Source organism: Pelodiscus sinensis, chromosome 7 (assembly GCF_052426305.1).
Source record: "Pelodiscus sinensis isolate ZL-2025 chromosome 7, ASM5242630v1, whole genome shotgun sequence".
Lineage (NCBI taxonomy): Eukaryota > Metazoa > Chordata > Testudines > Trionychidae > Pelodiscus > Pelodiscus sinensis.
In genome coordinates, this window is record NC_143058.1 from 3,173,121 (window position 1) to 3,193,702 (window position 20,582).

At 65.9% G+C, this 20,582-nt stretch overlaps 1 protein-coding gene across 12 annotated transcripts in view; it reads left to right on the forward strand.

The window, feature by feature from the left end:
• The window catches only part of TNS1 (tensin 1), a 251,173-nt gene that overhangs the window by 145,581 nt on the left and 85,010 nt on the right, over positions 1-20,582 (forward strand). For all 12 annotated transcript variants that reach the window (XM_075932996.2, XM_089779632.1, XM_089779629.1 and 9 more), the window contains 11 exons: positions 931-1,102; positions 1,621-1,671; positions 2,874-2,996; positions 4,118-4,182; positions 5,276-5,359; positions 12,451-12,563; positions 13,274-13,334; positions 15,015-15,090; positions 15,300-15,429; positions 18,169-18,234; positions 19,548-19,709. In XM_075932996.2, the coding sequence (XP_075789111.2) occupies positions 931-1,102; positions 1,621-1,671; positions 2,874-2,996; positions 4,118-4,182; positions 5,276-5,359; positions 12,451-12,563; positions 13,274-13,334; positions 15,015-15,090; positions 15,300-15,429; positions 18,169-18,234; positions 19,548-19,709 (1,103 nt within the window). The remainder of the gene's footprint in view (positions 1-930; positions 1,103-1,620; positions 1,672-2,873; positions 2,997-4,117; positions 4,183-5,275; positions 5,360-12,450; positions 12,564-13,273; positions 13,335-15,014; positions 15,091-15,299; positions 15,430-18,168; positions 18,235-19,547; positions 19,710-20,582) is intronic.

The following is a 20,582-nucleotide window of genomic DNA, read 5'->3' on the forward strand; positions in this document are numbered from 1 at the left end:
TGAACGCCGGGAGCCAGCGGCAGGCCTGAGGCCGGGCAGGCTGCAGACCGCAGTGTGGGCCTGTAGCCAAGTGCCGGCCTCGGGCGACGCTGTTTCAACACATGGCGAGTTTCTCCCCCCGGGGCTGGTGGCGCATTGGCCGATTGCTGCCACCCTGGTTGGTACCTGACCAGCGCTGTCGCGGGGTGCTCGGGGGCACGGTGCTGCAGGCCTGGGGCTCTCTCCCCGTGAAGGGACCCCGGGGGAATAAGCGGCAGGATGGGGACCCAAATTTCCCCCTTTTCCCAGCCAGACTAAGATCAGCCCTCGCCCCTTCCCGCGAACGCTCCGCTTCCGCCCGCTGCGTTCCCAGCCCGTCCTGGGGGGCCCTGGGCGCCTCTCGCCTGCAGCGAAGGCAGCGGGAAGGAGGGATGCTCAGCTCTTAGCAGGATGGGGCCCGTTTCTGGGGTCCACGTGGTCTCCCCCGTATCGCGGGTGCCCCTTTCTTGCCCTCCTCTCTCTCCGCCGGACGCCTGCGGTCTCCCTCCCTCGCCCTGCTCGGAAACCCGGCAGCCCTGCGGGGAAGGGCGAGAGAGCCCCGGCGAGACCCCCGCGTCCATGCTGGGTCTGCGGCCAGCTTCACACAAGCGTCTTTATTCCTCTGGGGGACCCCGGCGAGCTCCCAGGGATGCGGATCTCCCCGGTTTGCTCTGCACCCGGTTCCCGGAGCCGGGCTCTCCCTGCTGTGGTCCGCAGCCGTTTTGCCGGCTGATCCCGGAGCCGCTGTGCCCTGCCCCGTCGGCTGCAGTGATAGCAACGCCCCGGTGTCCCGGCGCGGCCTGGGGGGCGCTGGGGGGGAGGGCTCGGTGAGCGCACGGCTGGGGAGAGGCTGGCCAGAGTGTCCCGCTGCGCACGGCCAGGACCTAAGGGGGCGGCGTCTCGTTGGCCCAGGAGCGCGAGCCTGGCCCAGGCCATGGAGGAGAGCTGCGAGCTGGACCTGGTGTACATCACCGAGCGCATCATCGCCGTCTCCTACCCCAGCGCGGCCGACGAGCAGCGCTTCCGCAGCAACCTCCAGGACGTGGCCCACATGCTCAAGTGCAAGCATGGGGATAACTACCTGGTGAGCGCCCCGGGGAGGGACCGGGGGGGGACACGCGGAGCTGGGTTCCCGGGGCAGGGGGAGCCACAGAGCCTGGGCCCCGGAATTCCTGGGCTTGCCGAGACATCCAGCCCCGCAGCGCGTCCGACAGGGCCTCGGGCGGGCGAAAGGGGCCCCCAGAGTCGGGGCCGGGGCAGTCAGGGAGTGCCCGGGGTCCACGAGGACTGTAAGACCCGCCCTTCCACGTCAGGCCGGTGGGCCGGCTAGCCCAGGGCGTGCCAACGATCGGGCCCTAGGGCTGTGCGGCGCGGCCTGGGGGCGCTACACGCCATCCCTGAGGCGTGGTCGAGAGGCCCTGCACCCCGTCCCTGGGGCCGGGCCCTGGTACCTGCAGCATGAGGGCTGGGCGTTGCCCTGTGGCATGGCCTGAGGGCGCTGCCCCCCATCCGTGGGCACAGCCCCCCCATCCGTGGCTTGGCCCGTGGGCTGGGTGTCTGTGCAGCTCGTCTCCTCACCCGTCTCTCTCCGTCTCCGCCCAGCTGTTCAATCTGTCCGAGCGCCGGCGCGACATCAGCAAGCTGCACGCCAAGGTACGCGGGCCGGCGCCGGGGGTGCCAGCGAAGGCGGGGGGAGGGGGTCTCTGGTGCAGGCCAGAGGGCGGGGAGGAGCCGGAGGCTGGGCGGGAGGGGGGGGGGGAGTCTGGGACCCCCAAATGCCGCCCTGCCCCACCCTGTGCCCGGAGAGACGGCTCACGCTCAGCAAGCCCCGGCAGCGTGCCAGGGGCCGGCGGGAGCAGGGACAGGCCGATAGCGCCGGGGCGGTGGGCGCGGGGTGGTCTCCGGGGAGCAGAGAAGCCAGCCAAGGTCTCTGTGGTCTCTGCAGTTGGGCAGCAGCCAGGCGAAGGGGAAGCCGGCTGGGCCGGGGCCGGGGGTGGCTTTGGCCCCGTTCACCACCAGCCTGCATGGGGCAGCCCCGGAGGCTGCTGCCGGCTGGGCCGGCCCGGGCGCTTGAGTCGGTGGAGACCCTGCTGCCTTAGCTGGGCTGGGCAGGAGGCTGAGTCTCCCCCCCCTCCCCCCCGGGCTTGGGGGTGGGTCCGGGCTCTGCGGTGGCACAGGGACCCCCAGGGCGCCAGGCCCGCGGCTTGCACAGGGGCTGCCGGCGCACGGATGCAAAGCGGGGTGCAGGCCAGGGGGGCACAGGGCACAACGCCCCCCGCGTACCCCCCGCCCCCCTCCAGGACCTGGTTCGGCCCATCCCTTTGCTGCGTGCCCCCCCCCGCTGTGCAATGCATGCCCTTCCCCCGGGGCTGGGGGGCGGGTAGGCCGGCCAGCGCAGCCGGGGGGGGCGGGGTTGCCGCGGGGCTTCCTGTCACCGCAGCCGAGCGGCCTAATCTGGGTCCCAGGCGACGGGTGGGCACGTCGGGGCTCTGGGTAGGGGCTCCTGCCACCCATCCCCTGGCGAGGTGCCAGCCCCTTTCCGCTCTGGGGGGGAGCAGGGCAGGTGGGGGGCCAGGTGCCAGGTTGCTGTGAACCCCTCCCCTCACACGTATGCGTGGACCCCGGCAGCTGGCACGGTCCCTCCCTGCTGGTGGGGATGGAGGCCTGTTCTGCCCCTGGAGGGGCATCTCCTGCCTCCCGCACCCAGCAGCTCTGTGCACACGGGGTCCCCCCGGGCAGGTTCCCCGGCCGGCAGCAGCACCCCCCAGGCCAGCTGGCGCGAGGGGCCCCGGGTATCTACCGGAGGGAGCTTCCTCCCCGCCAGCCTCCTCTTCCCCCGTCTCCGCCCCGCCCAGGTGCTGGATTTCGGGTGGCCGGACCTGCACACCCCCGCCCTGGAGAAGATCTGCAGCATCTGCAAGGCCATGGACACGTGGCTGAGCGCCGCGCCCCACAACGTGGTCGTCCTGCACAGCAAGGTGAGCGCCGGCCCCCTGGGGGCAGGGCCCTGGGCCACACAGCCCCGCTCCGGGGGGTGGGGGAGAAGCCGGGGGCGCTGCACGGGCGGGGCAGGGCACAGGGACACCGGCCAACGACCCCCCAGTTCAGCAGGGTCCGGGGTTGGCTGGGTCCTTGGGGTCTCCTACCCGACCCTCTTGTGCAGCCTGGAGCGTGCCGGTTGCCTGTGACCCCCCCTCGGAGGTGGCTGCTGTTCAGGGCGGTGGCACATCTAGGGCCCAGAAAGAGAAACGCAACCCACCACCTTCCCCCCGCCACTGAAAGGCAGCCACCTCTGGGGTGGCACGTGGCAGCTGTTAAACCGCACCCAGGAACAGCAGACGGGACCGGTCCGTGGAGAGGGATCGTGTGTGGGTGTGGCTCCCTGGGGGCGCTGGGGGACATTGCGCACACCCCTCCGATCAGGCAGCCACGCAGTCCTGTGCCCCGCCGGGATCGGGCCCTTGCGGGTGACAAATTCACACCCACGCCCGACGGGAGTTTGCCCAAACCAGCTCCTCCTTTGCTCTACATCTCTGCAGCCCCCAAAGGGTTCACTGTTTCCTTGTGTCCAGACCCCCCCTTCCAGACCCTCGCTCTGCCTCTCCCTGCCCCACTCGCCAGCTCAGCTGTCCTGCAGGGAGGGGGCCGGCTGCACCATGGGACCCAGCGGTCGGGGGGAGGGGGGGTTATGACCCTGCATGCCCCCCCTTCTGGTCTAGCAGATAGGGCGGTGAGGACACAGGCGTGACGACACGCTCCGCGTGTGCATGCTTAGAAACACGATAGCCCCCCCGTCCAGCCACAAAAACCCCCTCCCCGGAAAAAAGTCTCCCACGAGGGGTCCTTCATCAGTACAGAAACCCAGCACCGATGCCTCTGGCTTTGCTTGCACCTCCCTTCCCTAGCAGATCCCTCGCGGCGGTTCAGGCCGCTGAAATGCAGCCACCTCTGGGGTGGCGCACGGCGGCCGGTTGCCAGGGCTAGCCGGTGGACGTCCGCGGGAGTGTGTGAAGTCGCATCAGGCCCTGTCCGAAGGAGCCTGCCACCGGCTGGGGTGTCTCTGGGTGCCAACCGGCCTGTGTGTTCTGGTCTCTCGCAGGGAAACCGAGGCCGGATGGGGGTCGTGGTGGCCGCCTACATGCACTACAGCAACATTTCAGCCAGGTGAGGGGAGCCAGGCCTTCGCCTTCCCCCCGCCGCTTCCCGCCAGCCTCATCCACTGCTGCTGGCTGCCGGGCGGCCCCTCAGTTGGGGGAGAATGTGGGCAGCAAAGGGGGCGCCTGTGCAGTCCCTGCCGGAGGGGTGGGGGGCTATTGGGGGTGGCCCCAGGTCTGGAGGGCCCCCCCTTGCCAGCCCCACTCAGGCAGCAGCCTGTTGAGCCGACCAGCCCCCGTTTGTGTTCGTAAATCGGGGGGGGGGGGTTAGAGCCGCCTCCCCCAGTTGGGGTCCCGGGGGGGTCAGGTGGCTACCGCAGCAAGGGGGGAGGCCTGGGCAGCCCGTGCCGAGGGTGGGCAAATGGGGGGCTGATTGGGAGGAGGAGGGGCACTCTGGGCAAACACCCTCCTCCTGCCCCATGGCGCTGCTGGGCGCCTCGAGCCACAGCACCCCCTGCTCAGCCGGGCCCCGGGGTGCCCCTCGGCCAGACCCTCTCCGGGGTCTCCACAGGTGCTGCTGGGGCCCCTCCCTCCTGACCCGCAGCCCCTGCCAGCCCAGCCCTGCCCCCCATGGCCCTGCCAGTGCCCCTCCCTCCTGACCCACAGCCCCTGCCAGCCCAGCCCTGCCCCCCATGGCCCTGCCAGTGCCCTCATGCCCCACCCGCAGCCCCCGCCAGCCCAGCCCTGCCCCCATAGCCCTGCCAGTGCCCCTCACGCCCCACCCACAGCCCCTGCCAGCCCAGCCCTGCCCCCCATAGCCCTGCCAGTGCCCCTCACGCCCCACCCACAGCCCCCGCCAGCCCAGCCCTGCCCCCATAGCCCTGCCAGTGCCCCTCACTCCCCACCCGCAGCCCCTGCCAACCCAGCCCTGCCCAGGCCCCCCAGCCGCACCCAAAGCCGCCTCTGCCCCACATGGGCCCTGCGGGGCACAGCCCCCCGGCCCCCAGACAAGCCCCAGGGGACCTTTTCCCAGGTCAGATAACCATGGAACAGCCCAGGGGCGCCCCGGTACTTCCTGTTTGAGACCCCCCCGTCCACCACGCCCTCCCCCCACTGGACCCGGAGCCCTGCCCGCCCCGCTGACCCTGTGCACCTCCCCCCAGCGCGGACCAAGCCCTCGACAGGTTTGCCATGAAGAGGTTCTACGAGGACAAGGTGACGCCGGTCGGGCAGCCGTCGCAGAAGAGGTCAGTCCCGCGAGCTGTGAGCGCTGGCCCGGCCCCCCCGGCCTTCCCTGATGGAGAGAAAGGGGGGGATTGGGGTAGTGTGGGCTCAGACATGCCAGGCCCCCTGGTGGCAGGACGTGGGGTGCAGGGGCACGGAATGAGGTGGGGGGGGCCCCTGGTGGCAGGACGTGGGGTGCAGGGGCATGGAATGAGGTGGGGGAGGGGCCCCCTGGTGGCAGGACGTGGGGTGCAGGGGCACGGAATGAAGTGGGGGAGGGGCCCCCTGGTGGCAAGACGTGGGGTGCAGGGGCATGGAATGAGGTGGGGGAGGGGCCCCCTGGTGGCAGGACGTGGGGTGCAGGGGCACGGAATGAAGTGGGGGAGGGGCCCCCTGGTGGCAAGACGTGGGGTGCAGGGGCATGGAATGAGGTGGGGGAGGGGCCCCCTGGTGGCAGGACGTGGGGTGCAGGGGCATGGAATGAGGGGGAGGGGGCCCCCTGGTGGCAGGACGTGGGGTGCAGGGGCACGGAATGAGGTGGGGGAGGGGCCCCCTGGTGGCAGGACGTGGGGTGCAGGGGCACGGAATGAGGTGGGGGGGGCCCCTGGTGGCAGGACGTGGGGTGCAGGGGCACGGAATGAGGTGGGGGGGGCCCCTGGCGGCAGGATGTGGGGTGCAGGGGCATGGAATGAGGGGGAAGGGGCCCCCTGGTGGCAAGACGTGGGGTGCAGGGGCATGGAATCAGGTGGGGGAGGGGGCCCCCTGGTGGCAGGACGTGGGGTGCAGGGGCACGGAATGAGGTGGGGGAGGGGCCCCCTGGTGGCAGGACGTGGGGTGCAGGGGCATGGAATCAGGTGGGGGAGGGGGCCCCCTGGTGGCAGGACGTGGGGTGCAGGGGCACGGAATGAGGTGGGGGAGGGGCCCCCTGGTGGCAGGACGTGGGGTGCAGGGGCACGGAATGAGGTGGGGGAGGGGGCCCCCTGGTGGCAAGACGTGGGGTGCAGGGGCACGGAATGAGGTGGGGGAAGGGGCCCCCTGGTGGCAGGACATGGGGTGCAGGGGCACGGAATGAGGTGGGGGGGGCCCCTGGTGGCAAGACGTGGGGTGCAGGGGCACGGAATCAGGTGGGGGAGGGGACCCCCTGGTGGCAGGACGTGGGGTGCAGGGGCATGGAATCAGGTGGGGGAGGGGACCCCCTGGTGGCAGGACGTGGGGTGCAGGGGCACGGAATGAGGTGGGGGAAGGGGCACCCCGTGGATCATGGGACTGGAAGGAACCTCGAGGTCATGGCACTCAATGTCTGTCCAACCTGCTCGTCAATATCTCCAGGGATGGAGATTCCACAGCCTCCCTGGGTAACTTATTCCAGTGTTTCACCCCCTGACAGATAGGAAGTTTTTCCTAATGTCCAACCTCAACCTCCCTTGCTGCAGTTTCAGCCCATTGCTTCCCGTTCTATCCTCAGAGGCCAAGGAGAACAATTTTCCTCCCTCCTCCTTGTAACACCCTTTTGGGTACTTGAAAGCTGCTCTCCTGTCCCCTCTCAGCCTGCTCTTGTCTAAACCCCACAAGCCCAATTCCTTCCACCTTCCCTCCTAGCTCATGTTCTCTAGACCTTTAATCATTCTTGTTGCTCTTCTCTGGACCTTCTCCAATTTCTCCACATCTTTCCTGAAATGTGCTGCCCAGAACTGGACACAAGACTCCAGCTGAGGCCTAACCAGCGCAGAGTAGAGCGGAAGAACGACTCCTCGTGTCTTGCTCACAACACTCCTGTTCATGCAGCCCAGAATCCTGTTTCCTTTTTTGCAACAGCGTCACACCGTTGACTCATATTTAGCTTGTGATCCTCTGTGACTCCTAGATCCCTTTCTGCAGGACTCCTCCCTAGACAGTCACTTCCCTTTCTGCGTGTGACTGTTCCATCCTAAGTCGAGCACTTTGCATTTGTCCTTGTTAAACTTCATCCTATTGACCTCAGACCCTTTCTCCAGTTTGTCCAGATCAGTTTGATTTCTAATCCTCCCCTCCAAAGCACTCGCCACCTCTCCCAGCTTGGGATCATCTGCAGACTTCACGAGCCTGCTTATAAATGCCGTTATTGAAATCATCGGCAAAGATATTGAACAGAACCGCCCCCAGAACTGATCCCTGCCGGACCCAGCTCGCTGTGGTCTTCCAGCATGACTGGGATCCATTGAGGATTACTCTCGGAGAATGATTTTCCATCCAGTTTTTCGCCTTCCTCTGTAGCATAGGGCACAGATCACAGCTGGAGGATTCTCTGCATCTTGGGGTCTTCAAAGTATTTGAAGGCTTCAATATCCGAGATATAGGGGAGAGGATTATTCTGGGAGGGGTGGGTGAGATTCTGTGGCCTGCACTGTGCAGGGGGTCAGACCAGATGATCATAATGGTCCCTTCTGACCTTAAAGTCTATGAGTCTAGGATTTTTGCGCCCACCTTATAGTAGCCCCACCTAGGTCGTATTTCCCTGGTTTATTAATGAGACGTCCATGCCAGACGGTAGCAAAAGCCTTATTAATGCCGAGATGGACCACGTCTGTGGAAGAGCGACCCCTGGTGGCAAGAGGTGGTGTGCACTGTGTGGGAGGGCGGGGCGTGGAGGGTGGTGGGAGCAGAGGTAGCTAGGCAGCCCTGGTTCCCCGCAGCAGGCGAGGGGTCTGGGAAGCAGGTGCATTGAAATTGGGCCCTGTCCTCGTGCTGGGGGTTGGGGTCCCCCCCCCCCAGTCCACACTCACTCAGGCTATATTGGCTTCATCGTTGTGAGTGGCTGCATGTCCCCTTTTCTTTTCCCGTCACCAATATCCCTCCGTGCTCCCCACAAGTCCCGTACCCGTGCAAGTCACTCTCCAGTCTCTTGGCTCAGTTCAGCTGGCTTAGGTGTCAGCCTGGCACACTCGTGGAGGGTAGGGGGGCTGGTTCCACCCCCCTCCAGTCCCCAGCCCAGGACCCTAAGAGCAGGGATGGTTGGTGGGGACTCGTCCTGCAACGCACCAACCCGCGGGGGAGGTTTGGGGCCCTACTGCTGGTCCGACGTCCGTGCCCACCCGTCCTGGGTTACTTCCTACCCCTTGGTACCCGTTGTTCCAGGGCCATGCCATCCACCACATCTCGCCAAGTGCTCCCGTCCGGCGTCACCCACTCTCCTCCCTCGGAGCCCGTCCTGGGGCCAGACGGCCCTCTTCCGTCAAGCAGGGCCGCCGGTCCGCTGTCCGTCCCTCCGGTCTGCGCAGTCCACGCTCTGCCGTGGCCGACGATCCGCTGCCCCTTCTCGCCGGGGCCACCGGGTTTCCAAAGCCGGTGCCTTCCTTCTGGGGCGTAGGCACCGTCCTGCTGACTGGTGAGCCGGCCCTGAGCGCTCCCACGCATGCGCCGGCCACGGAGCAGCCCCGGCACCACCGCACAGGAGCTGCTCTGCGAGCCCAGCACGCCTCTGCTCTCCGCTGCGGGGTTCGGGGAGCGCCCCGTCACCAGCCCCCAGGCCCAGATCACAGGCAGGGGCTTGGACTCAGGGGCGGGTTGTCGGTCTGGGTCGGCTCTGCCCGTGTCAAGACCCCAAACGAGTGTGAGGCGCGTAGGAGTTGTGTGGGGGGGGGGTGTGCGTGTGCATCGAGCTGTCTGCGTGGCAGCATCCGCAGCAAGGCACACGGGGTCAGTACCGATCCTGAGACCTTCCTCTTGCTGGCCCCGTGGCACCGACTCAGGATCGGGCCCTGTCTAACGGCGTGGGGCTCCATTGGGGCTGGGCTGGGCGGTGCCCCGTCGGGCTGGCTCATGGCGCATTGTTCCTGCCAGCATCTTGCTGGGCGAGCCGGGACTTGGTCCACTTTCCAGGCGTGGCTGAGGGGCCGGTGCCCATCCGGATCCACGGGCGAGCAGCCAGGGAACGCCACTGGGCCACCAGCCCCAAGGACATGGTCATGTCCCCCGAACTGGACACGGGTTGCCTTGGACAGGGGCACGGTGCAAGACTCCCCCTAGTGGACCATCACGGAACCACCGCGGGGGGAGCTGCCCCTCCCATTGTACCCTGTGATACCCCCGCACCGGGCTGGCTCAGAGCCCTGGGCCGGGCGGATCGCCCCCTCCCTTGCCGTGGGTGCGGGTCCTGCCGGGGTGGGATTAGGCACGGCCAAGCCGTGGAGGGAAGAGCGGCGTGACCGCGGGCAGGGAGGGGCCTGCTCCCGTGCAGGGCGCCTGGGGCAGCTGGCGGGTACCGAAGTGGCAAAACCGTTCTGGGCAGGCTGCCCCCTCTTGGTGGGGGGGGGCTGCAGGTCAGATGAATGGGGCAGCCCCCTCCGAGGCTGGGGGAAGGGTCCTTTTCCGGCCCCGCCCACCGTGCGATATGCATTCCCCTCGACGCCACTAGGGGGCAGGAGCGGCCTCCCGCTCGCCATGCGGGGGCTGTTCCCACTCGCAGCCCGAGGGAGAGTGGCCGGAGACCCGTAGAACCAGGGTGGTTTCGAACCCATCTCCTCGCCCGCCCTGCCTCTGCGCCAGCGGGGCCCCCCGGGCTCCCCTTGTCCCGCCTTGCTCCCGCGCGCCGCACCCCGGCCTGAGACCAGAGCAGCCCCGGGCGGGTGTGAACGCGACTGGACTCCGGATCGGTCTGGCTGCGGGGAGAACCCCAGCCCAGCGCGGTGGGGGCCTCAGCGAGGGTGCAGGAGCAAAGGCCGGTGCCCGGGCACCCAGAACCCCCGGGCTGCCTGGGACCGGGGGGGTGATTGCAGGAGGGTTGGGAAGGAGGGCCCAGAGGTGAAAGCAACGGGAGCTTGGGGCTTACAAATCTTGGGGGGACCAGGCTGAGCTGTCCTGTGGAGGGAGCTTAGGTTGTAGTTTGAAGCATGGGCGGGGGGGGGAGGGGGGTAAGCCCCTAGCCCCGCCCCTTCCACTCCAGGCCCCACCCCCTTTTTGTACACCAGATCCCAGCACCGCCCTCCACTGCGGCCACTGATGGCCCGTGACCAGCTCCCCCCCTCCAAACTGGCCTCTGCCCCCTGACCCAGGATAACGCCCCAGCCCGGGATAGCACGGCCCCAGCCAGCCGTGGAGGTCTGGGACCCAGCACGCAGCCTGGCCTCAGCCGGCCCCGGAGCTCCCGGGAGCTGGAGGGAGAGTGGGAGGGTGCAGCCCCCTGCCGGCTGGACCCCTCCCCAGGAAGTCCCTCCCTTTCCCCGTAGTTGAGCCACCAGAGCCAGGAGGACCGGCGGCGCGGCCCCCAGCCTCGGGCACCATGCCAGCAGGCTGGGGGAGGGGCCTGGGAGACTCCGGTGGGCGGGGCCAGGCGAGGCGGCAACGCCTCCCCCTGCCTGTGCTACCCGCCGCCCGGGGGATTTCACCCTGGTGTCTCCCCGCCGAGGGTCTAACGAAGCCCAGGCCTTGCCCGGTTTGGGTCAGCGAGCCCGTCTTTCCCTGGCGCCGGTACCGGAACCGCTGGGGGCACCGGGCCTCCTTAGGGTGAGCACATCTCCGAGGCAAACCGTGCGCCGGGTGAGCCAAGGAGCTGTGCTCCGCGAGCTTGCCTGGCTCCATCGCGAACGCCAGCACGCCCGCGCCCTCTCCCAGCGTGGTTGGGTTGGGGTCGGGCCGGGGGCTGGACGCGGCGAGGTCTGGGCCAGCCCTAGGATTCGGGGCTGGGGGCTGAACGGCAAACGGCGAGGCTCAGCGCTTGAAGAATGGCGCGGCAGCCCGACGTAGCTGGTGCCTCTTAAAAAGGCAACCTAGGATCTGTTACCACTTGTTCTCGGAAAACATCCGCTCTGCGCGCAGCCACGGTCAAAAAACGCCAAGAGAATTTCAGGCACCAGCAGGAGAGGGCGGGATAATAAGGGAGAAAATATCGTAATGCCACGATATAAATCCATGGTACACCCACGCCTGGACTAAGGGAGGGCCATGACAGAGATCTGTAGCATCACGAGGCAGTATGGACGAAGTGAATACGGAAATGTTATTTATCCTTTCATGTAACACACAAACTTGGGGTCTTCCAATCACATGAATGGGCAGCAGGGTTAAAACAAACATGAGGAAGTACTACATCACACAATGCACAGTTAACCTGTGGAACTCCTTGCTAGGGGATATTGTGAAAGCCAAAAGCATAACTGGATTCAAAAGAGTGTGAGATGAGTTCCTGGGGGATAGGCTGATCATGGACACAACCCCATGCTTTGGGTGTCCCTACACCTCTGCTTGTCAGATCCTGGGCGTGAATAGTGAGGGATGGATCCTCTTTTGTTCATTCCCTCTGAAACACCCGGCATGGGCCACTGTCAGAAAGCAGGACTCTGGGCCCGTGGACCATTGGTCTGACCCAGTCTGGCCATTTGGATGTTTTTAGGACTCTTCAACAGAGGGTTGAGTCCCTTTCAAGATGGGAACAGAGCTACCGAGGATGGGCCTGAGTGAACCAGGCTGCGGCCTTAGATGTAGTCACAGACGCTGAGCTAGAAGGCTGCCACGTGTGTGGATCTCAGGAGAATTCTGGGCCCTCCGAGTCTCTCGGCAGACCAGCATCAGACGCCTGGCTAGGGCAGACGGGACCGACGGGGTCAGGCCTGAGGATGGGAGAAGCAGAGGAGTTTGTAGTCAGGTTCCAGGCCGAGGCCTAAGCAAAGGATCCGAGTCTGAATCAGGTTTTAGGGTCTGGGTCAGGAGGCGAGGTCCAAGGCAGGCGTTCCAGAGCAGGCATGATGGTGGCAGCTCTCAGAGAGGCCCATGGTTGTCTGGACGCTTCCTGGACTGCTCCTTGGGCTTATATACAGCAGGGAGCCAATCAGGAGCCACGAGGTGGCTGCCTGTCAGACCTGTTGAGGCGGGACTTCCTGGGGTCTGTGTTCAAAGTGGGCTGTGGAACGATGGGTGGGTGGAGCTTCTCCTGGGTAGGAGCATGGTGCTGGCTGCTGCTTGACAGCGTCGAGGGCCTGAGTTCACGGCTCCCCGGTGGGAGAAGGCCAGTTTATGGACGGAGCACGTGGGTGGACGGGGAAAAGAGGCAGATACCTGCCCCTGCTCCTGCAGCGAGGAGACCACCGCAGTGTGGCTGACCATGCACGTAACTTAGCAACCCCCTTGGTCTCTGCCCCAGGTATGTCCATTACTTCAGCGGCCTGCTGTCTGGCGCCATCAAAATGAACAACAAGCCCTTGTTCCTGCACCATGTCATCATGCATGGTATCCCCAACTTCGAGTCCAAAGGCGGTAAGTGCCGGCCTGGCCTGGGATCCCCTCCAAGCCCCCCTTCCTGCTCTCTTTGCCCCCAGTACTTTGCCTCTTAGCTGGGCTGGGAGCCGGGCCATGGGTAAGAGCGGCCCAGAGAGCCCAGCCTGCCGTGGGGAGCCCAGGACCCTCCAAGTGGGGGGCTGGAGCCCCCAAGAGCAGCCCTGGCCAGCATCCCTGCCCCCTGGGTGCACCCCCAGGGCAGGTGGTGGGTCAGGGGTTTGCTACATTGGCTGTGTCGCGGGGGCTGGGCGAGGTGGTGTCCAGATGCATTCAGCCTGGTCCTCAAACTCTGCTTCGGGGGGGGGGGCGTCCTGCCCAACTGGGGACAGGCTGTTGCCGGCCGTCGCGGGGTGGGGGGGGGGGGGGGGAGCCCAGGTGTAGACAGCACCTTGGGTGGGGCTGGCTGCTCTGCGACGTGGCCGTTTCCTGTGGGTTCCACACCTGGGCTTCTGGTGGGAAGGCGGGGGGGCCTAACCCCGGGGCTTGCCGGCACCTTCACGCAGGGGCCACGTCCCCCCGGTCGCTGTCTCGTAAACTGCGCGGGCTGTCCTCCGGGGGGGCGGCGCAGGGGCGGGGGAGATCACGTAAAGGGGTCCCCGAGGCCTCTCCGCCGCTGGTCCTTTTCCTTCCCCATGGCTCGTCCCCGGGGCTCACCGTCCTTCTCTCCATTTCTGACCCGTGTCGTGCAGGTTGTCGGCCCTTCCTGAAGATCTACCAGGCCATGCAGCCCGTCTACACCTCCGGGATCTAGTAACTATCCCCTCGGGCTGTTCTCTCTGCCCCCCGCCCCCGCCCGTCTCCGTCCGAGAGAGGCTCTCCGCACGGGCCTGGCTCTGCTGGGGGCTGACGCAGGGCTGGGTCCCGTGTGGGGGGACCAGCCATCTGTCCTCGCTCTCCTGTAGTGGAGTTTGTGCTGGGGCTCGGTGCAGCAGGGGGACTAGGGGACCAGTGGGGGGTGGGGAGGGTGGAGGCAGCTCCCTGCCTGGCCTGGCACTGCAGACTGCACCCCAGAAGCAGCCGCAGCAGGCCCGGCTCCTGGGGGGAGGGGAGAAGTGCCCAGGGCTCCGCGCCCAGCTCCAGCCCCCAGCACTAGCTCCAAACCCTTCACACAGCGTGTAGTCAACCTGTGGAACTCCTTGCCAGAGGAGGCTGTGAAGGCTAGGACTACAACAGAGTTTAAAGAGAAGCTAGATAATTTCATGGAGGTTAGGTCCATAAAAGGCTATTAGCCAGGGGATAAAATGGTGTCCTTGGCCTCTGTTTGCCAGAGGCTGGAGAGGGATGGCAGGAGACAAATCACTTGATCATTGTCTTCGGTCCACCCTCTCTGGGACACCTGGTGCTGGCCACTGTCGGCAGACAGGATACTGGGCTAGATGGACCTTTGGTCTGACCCAGTACGGCCATTCTTATGTTCTTATGTTCTTACGTTGGCTGGGAGCTGCTGCTGGCTGCTTCTGGGAGCAGCCTGGTTTGCGGGGCCAGGAGAGGCAGGAAGCTGCTTTAGCCCCCCGCTGCACCGCTGACCAGGAGCCCCCCTCCTGCCCCAGCCCTGGCCCCCCAAAGCCAGAGCCCCCTCCTGCACCCCAAAGCTCCCAGCCCCACCCCGGAGCTCGCACGCCCGTCACGTTCTGTTGGGTCGCGGTACCGACCATTTCCTTCAGCTGGGCCATGAGAAAAAAAAGTTTGGGGAGCAGGCCGGCGGGCGACCGGTCAGGACGGGGGTGGGGATGAGAGGAGCCTGTCTAAAAAAAGCCCCAATTCTGGGGACAGCTGCTCCCCGACGTCCAACAGGCCGGGTGGGGCGTGGGATGAGCGAGGAAACGGCGAGGCAAGGAGGTGGAAGTGCCTGGCCCGGAGCCCGTCAATAGCTCGGGGCCTGGCTGTGGGGCGCCATGTGTCCTGGGTCCTGCCCTGCTCTAACCACTAGGCTGCGGTGTCCCCTGTTCTCCCAGGAGGCACTGCTCCTGTACACAGCCTGGCCCTCGCGTCGGGCGCACGGGGAGAGACGGGGTCGGGGTTTTGACGCCCCTGGGACGCTCTCAGATAGTGGAGACGCCAGCAGGGACCCTGGGTCCGGTCTCTGCCCTTAACCTGCCGCGGGAACTCGGGCAAATCGTTTCTCCCCCGGCCTTCGGTCTGTGTCTCCCCCAGCTCTTTGGGGAGCGCCGAGCGCACGAGGGCCCCGATCCCGGGGGGGACGGGGCCTCTCATATACGCAGTGATACTTCCCTGCCTGGAGGGCAGCTGGAGACAGCAGACGGCGCTCGACGGAGCCTTTCCTCCTGGCTTTTCCAGCCAGGGCTCGGGCGAGCCGGGGAGCCCCCCGCGTGGGTAGGCTGTCTCCTCGCCCATCCCCGGGGCTGCTCCCTTTGGGCACCGGAGCGCTTGGGCCCTCGCACGGCCTGAGTTCCTGTCCTCTCTCCGCAGCAACGTGCAAGGGGACAGCCAGACCAGCATCTGCATCACCATCGAGCCGGGGCTGCTCCTGAAGGGAGACATCTTGGTAAGAGGCCCCACGGCCTTTCGAGCTTTCACGGCAGCCGGGCCTGAGCCTCGCAGGCGCTGGGGAGAGGCAGCCCGGGGAGACAGAACAGCCATGGGCGGGGGGGGGGGGGGGGGGATGGGCTATCGGCGCCTAAGGGGGCTGCCCCCATTCAGCGTTTCGCGGCTGAGATCTGGAGGGGCTGACGCCTCTTCTCTCCCCCCCGGCAGCTGAAGTGCTACCATAAGAAGTTCCGCAGCCCCACCCGGGATGTCATTTTCCGGGTGCAGTTCCACACCTGCGCCATCCACGACCTCGACATCGTCTTCGGGAAGGAGGACCTGGACGAGGCCTTCCGAGGTGAGTGCGCCAAGCGTGCCTGGCGGGGGTTTCTCGGCGGGCCGGCGGGGTTTTCACACGGCTCCGGCGGGGTGCCGAGGCAGCGCCCCTCACCGTGGAGTCTGGGGGCACGTCGCCCGGTATAGCGGCTCCACCGGGAGGTGGCTCTGGTAACGTTCAGAGCGCTCGGCGTCCCGATCGGCATCCGCGTCTCTCTGGTTCCCACACTTTTCGGCATCACGCCCCCGCTTTGATTTTTGAAAAACCCTCACGCACCCCAAAAATAGCAGCAAACCAAAAGGAACTGACCAGGGCAGCAAAACTTGATGCGGGGGGGGGGGGGGGGGGCTGGGTTGCCTCGTGTCCCCCCCAGGGGAGCACGCCCCCCCCACTTTGGGAACCCATGTTTAGCCTATCTCGCTGTTACGCCGGTTTGAATCCCGGCCCCGTGCAGTGGATCGTTATGACCACAGGGCTACGGTGTTGCCTCTCGTCTAAGACGCTGTCACAGCACTTCCCGGTGTCTGGAGCGCCCCCGAGCCAGGGCAAAGGGCGTCCCCAGCACCGCAGCTTCCGAATCTGGGGGTCTACTCTGCCCCAAGTACTAGGTCCCGCTAGCGCAGCGGGTCTCTAACGGGCTCACGGCCCACCCCACTCAACGCGGACCTTCCCGCGCACCACCAGCCACCTGTGAGGGCAACACGGGTGCAGAAGGGGGTGGGAATGGGGGAAGATCCCCGGCACAGCCGCGGCTGGTGGGAGACAGAGCTTAGAGGCGCTGGTGCTGAGCCCGGTGGGACAGGCAGGTGGGAGACCCCCGCTTGGCGAGGGTGGGCACCGTGGGGATGGGGAGATGGCTTGCGGTTCCTCCCTCTCTAAATCAGTCCCCCAGTCAATGACCGGAGGGAGCTGCCACCCAAAGGCCGGTGTCTGTGAAACTGAGGTGGGTCGTAGTCCGGTTCCTGGCTGAGATGCGGCCAGACCGGCACCCATTGGCCGTTTGTGGTTGACCCCCGCAGGGAGGCTAAGAGCTGGAAGGCCATGCAGGTAGAACACACAGCAGGGGTGGTGGGGCGGCTGTGGCTACTGAATGCATGCTGGCAGTTGCAGTGTGGTGGCGGCTGACTGCACCCGGCGGTTACGATGCAGTGGTGGCTGAATGCACGCCGGTGGTTGCAGTGTGGTGGCGGCTGACTGCATCCGGCGGTTACGATGCAGTGGTGGCTGAATGCACGCCGGTGGTTGTGGTGCGGTGACGGCTGAATGCACGCCGGTGGTTGCGGTGGCTGCTGAATGCACGCCGGTGGTTGCGGTGCGGTGGCGGGTGAATGCACGCCGGCGGTTGCGGTGCGGTGGCGGGTGAATGCACGCCGGCGGTTGCCGTGGCAGCGGAATGCACGCTGGTGGTTGCGGTGCAGTGGCGGCGGAATGCACTGGTGGTTGCCGTGACGGCAGAATACACGCCGGTTGGTGCGGTGCGGGGGTGGAGGAATGCACGCTGGTGGTTATCGTGGCGGCTGAATGCACGCCGGTTGTTGTGGTGCGGTGGTGGTGGAATGCACGCCGGTGGTTGCCGTGGCGGCGGAATGCACGCTGGTGGTTGCCGTGGTGGCGGAATGCATGCTGGTGGTTGCTGTTGTGGCTGAATGCATGCCGGTTGTTGCGGTGTGGTGGCGGCTGAATGCACGCCGGTTGTTGCGGTGTGGTGGCGGCGGAATGCATGCCGGTGGTTGCCGTGGCGGCGGAATGCATGCCAGTGGTTGCCGTGGCGGCGGAATGCATGCCGGTGGTTGCCGTGCGGTGGCAGCTGAATGCATGCCGGTGGTTGCCGTGGCGGGGGAATGCACGCCGGTTGTTGCGGTGCGGTGGCGGCTGAATGCACGCCGGTGGTTGCCGTGGCGGGGGAATGCACGCCGGTTGTTGCGGTGCGGTGGCGGCTGAATGCACGCCGGTTGTTGCGGTGCGGTGGCGGCTGAATGCACGCCGGTTGTTGCGGTGCAGTGGCGGCTGAATGCACGCCGGTGGTTGCGGTGCGGTGGCGGCTGAATGCACGCCAGTGGTTGCCGTGGCGGGGGAATGCACGCTGGTTGTTGCGGTGCGGTGGCGGCTGAATGCACGCAGGCAGGGGTTGGTGCTACCGACAGGACTGTGCGCTCCCTTCTTTCTGGACTGAAGGCTCTGGGCAGCAGACCCCTTGAAGACCTGTTTGTTACCTCTAGGGCACCAGGGTTCCCTGGAAGTTGAGTGCTTGGGTGGCCACCCAGGAGAGAGTCAAATGCCACCCAGTGGATTAGCGGGACACCCAAAGCCGTCAGCATGTGTTTCTACGTGTGGTGCACACCTGCCCATTCCTTGGTGCATGGAAGAAAATGTATTCCACATCTAGATGGGACAGATGAGATCTCACATTGGGGGCACCTGGCCTTGAGCACTGTGGGCAGACAGGACACTGGACTAGATGGGCTTTTGGGCTGGTCCAGTCTGGCCGTTCTGATGTTCTGTGTGATGAACACGAGACTCCGTCTCCATGGCTGGGGTCTGACATTGTGCCCAGCTCAGATCTCATGGTGGCTGGGGCTGTGTTGGGAGCAGTGCCCAGGCTCGCACGCCAGGCAGGAGATCCTCCCGCGACAGACCGAGCTCCCCACTGTGGCCGCGTGGGGGTCGGTTGCCATGGTGGCGGCTGCGGGGAGGCGCCGGGGCGCCTGCTGTGGCGGGTTGGCCACGCGCTGAGTTCCCTCTGTTCTCTTTCCATCCCAGACGACCGGTTTCCGGAGTACGGGAAGGTGGAGTTTGTGTTCTCGTACGGCCCCGAGAAGATCCAAGGTACGGCCGGCGGCCCCTCTGCAGCCCAAAGCCACAGCACCGTGGGCCCCTTGCTCCCCGACCCACTCTGCCCTTCTCTCACTGACCCTCCCTACGGCACTGGGCAACTCCTCCTTGGCTGTACATGCGGGCCGAGAGGCCCTGCTGCCAGTCACGCGAGGAGTCCTGCCACTTAGCCAGTTTTCAGTCCCTGGTACGTATCCCAGAGAATTTTATATCGTTCCAGATTTTTAATCGGAATGTCCCGGGGTCCCAAATCAGATGCCCTACAGCCGTCTGGATTTATTACAGCGTATATTTTTATTGTCCACGTTTGTAATCTCATCAAGTAAAGTCCTCAAGTTAGCTTGGCAGGATCTATTTCCCCTACACCCATGCTGATGTGCATCGGTGACACGGCTGTCCTCTAGCTCATTAACTGAGTCCCACATCCGTCACCCCATTACCTTGCCAGGGATTGACGCCAGGCTGGCAGCCTATAATTACCAGCTCATCCCATTTACCCGTTTAAAAAACTGGCCTGCTGTTAGCTTTCTGCCAGCCTCCTGGGACTTCCCCGGTGTTCCGAGAGTTGCTGAAAAGCAACATTAGTGGTTCCGGGAGCTCCTGAGCCAGCTCTTTTCAAACTCTTGGTTGCCCGGTCTCCGGATCTGCTGATCTGAAAAGGCCGGCTGAGGTGGCACCTGGTTAACCTCTTCCAGAGATACTAATGGAATGGAAATGTGCTATCCTCACCTTGGGGAGGTGGAGCCCCTCTTGCAATCAGGGTTGGTTAGCCCCGGGCTCGCTCACCTGAAAGCAGGCGACTCAGTGCCACCGGAGGAGCCCCCCAACCTCCCTACATTTTGGACCCCCCTATCCTTCCTTCGTCCCCAGGGAACCAGGTGTGTCCATCACCCAGCTGGGGGTGGATGTCCCCGGAGTGTGTGGGGGGTAGGTGTCGAACCCTCGACCTCTGGTCTGGACCTCTTTATGCAAGCACGTTGGTCCCCACATGTGCCCCCGTGTCTGCCCCATTTGTGCCTTTCCGTCCGCCCTCTACACGCCCCTCTGTCCGCCCTCCTACGCGCCAGCCCCCGGCGAATGAACGGCTGGACCTGCCTGGCATTAGCAGCGGGATGGACTAGATCCCGCAGTGATTCCTCTCCTCTTCCTTTCGCCCTGCCTCCCTGTGCCCCTTCCCCTTCCTGTCTCTTTCTAACAGCCCCACTTCTCTCGTCTCTCCCCACGCCCCCAGCCCACTCCCTTCCCGCCCCTGGCTGCTCCGGTGCCGCCTCCGCCTCCTTCACTCCTCCGCCTCCCTCTGCCCCCAGGGATGGAGCATCTGGAGAACGGCCCCAGCGTCTCGGTGGATTACAACACCTCGGACCCCCTCATCCGCTGGGACTCCTACGACAACTTCAACCTCCGCCGTGAGGACAGCGTGGAGGGCACGTGGGCTGGGCCCCACCAGCCCCACAAGCCTCCGGACGCAGGTCACTGCTCGGATGTATTGTTGTTACCCCGCCGGGGGGTGCCAGGCGCCCGGCAGCCCAGCCAGGAAGGCCGGTCCTGCCCCGGAGAGCTCACGCTCTTGGGGGGTCAGACGGGTGGACGAGACAGACAAACGGGGCTGGGGGGAGTGATAGGCCTGCTGGTCTCCCAGCTCCCTGGGCGTGCTCAGCGCTCTCCAGAGACGCCTGCCTGGAGACTGTGGCTGCTCAAAACCCAGGGGTGGGACCCAGCCACCTGCTGGGCCGTCAGCCCTGGCATCTCCCGGGCGGGGGGCGCGGGGGCAGGGTTGGTGGGGAGCACGGTCCAGGGGGAAGGGTCCCTCCCGTCTCGGGAACGTGCTGCCCCCCGTTATCCAGCGGTGGTCGCGCGTGAGCGCCCCCTGCAGGGCGCAGCTGAGGTGGGAGGGGGTCTTGCAGGGAGGTCCAGACCTCAGGCGAACACACAAACGGAGTCACCAGGAATGTGTCTGGGCTACGGATGGAGGCCCGGTCGCCGTGGCGATGAGGCTGTAAAACCCATGGCTCCTGGCTCGGGGCAGGCGCCCGGGCGGGGCAGCGCTGTGGGAAGCGGGCGCTGGGATGGGAGCTTCCTGACTCCAGGGCCGTGGCTCCACGCAGGCGGGCGTTTGGAGAGGGCAGCCTGGCCTGGCCAAGCCTGTTGCGTTCCCTGGCAGAGGGCGCAGGCCGGCAGGGCTCCAGGTGCCGTGGGCTCAGACGCCCATCTCCGGCAGCTCCGGCTCACGAGGGGTGGAGGGAAACACAGCCCTGGTCTCTCCCTGCCGATCCCCGGCAGCCCGGCTGGTGCTGCGGGCTGGATCGGGTTTTGTCTGCCGGGCACTTAGGGGGTCAGGGCCC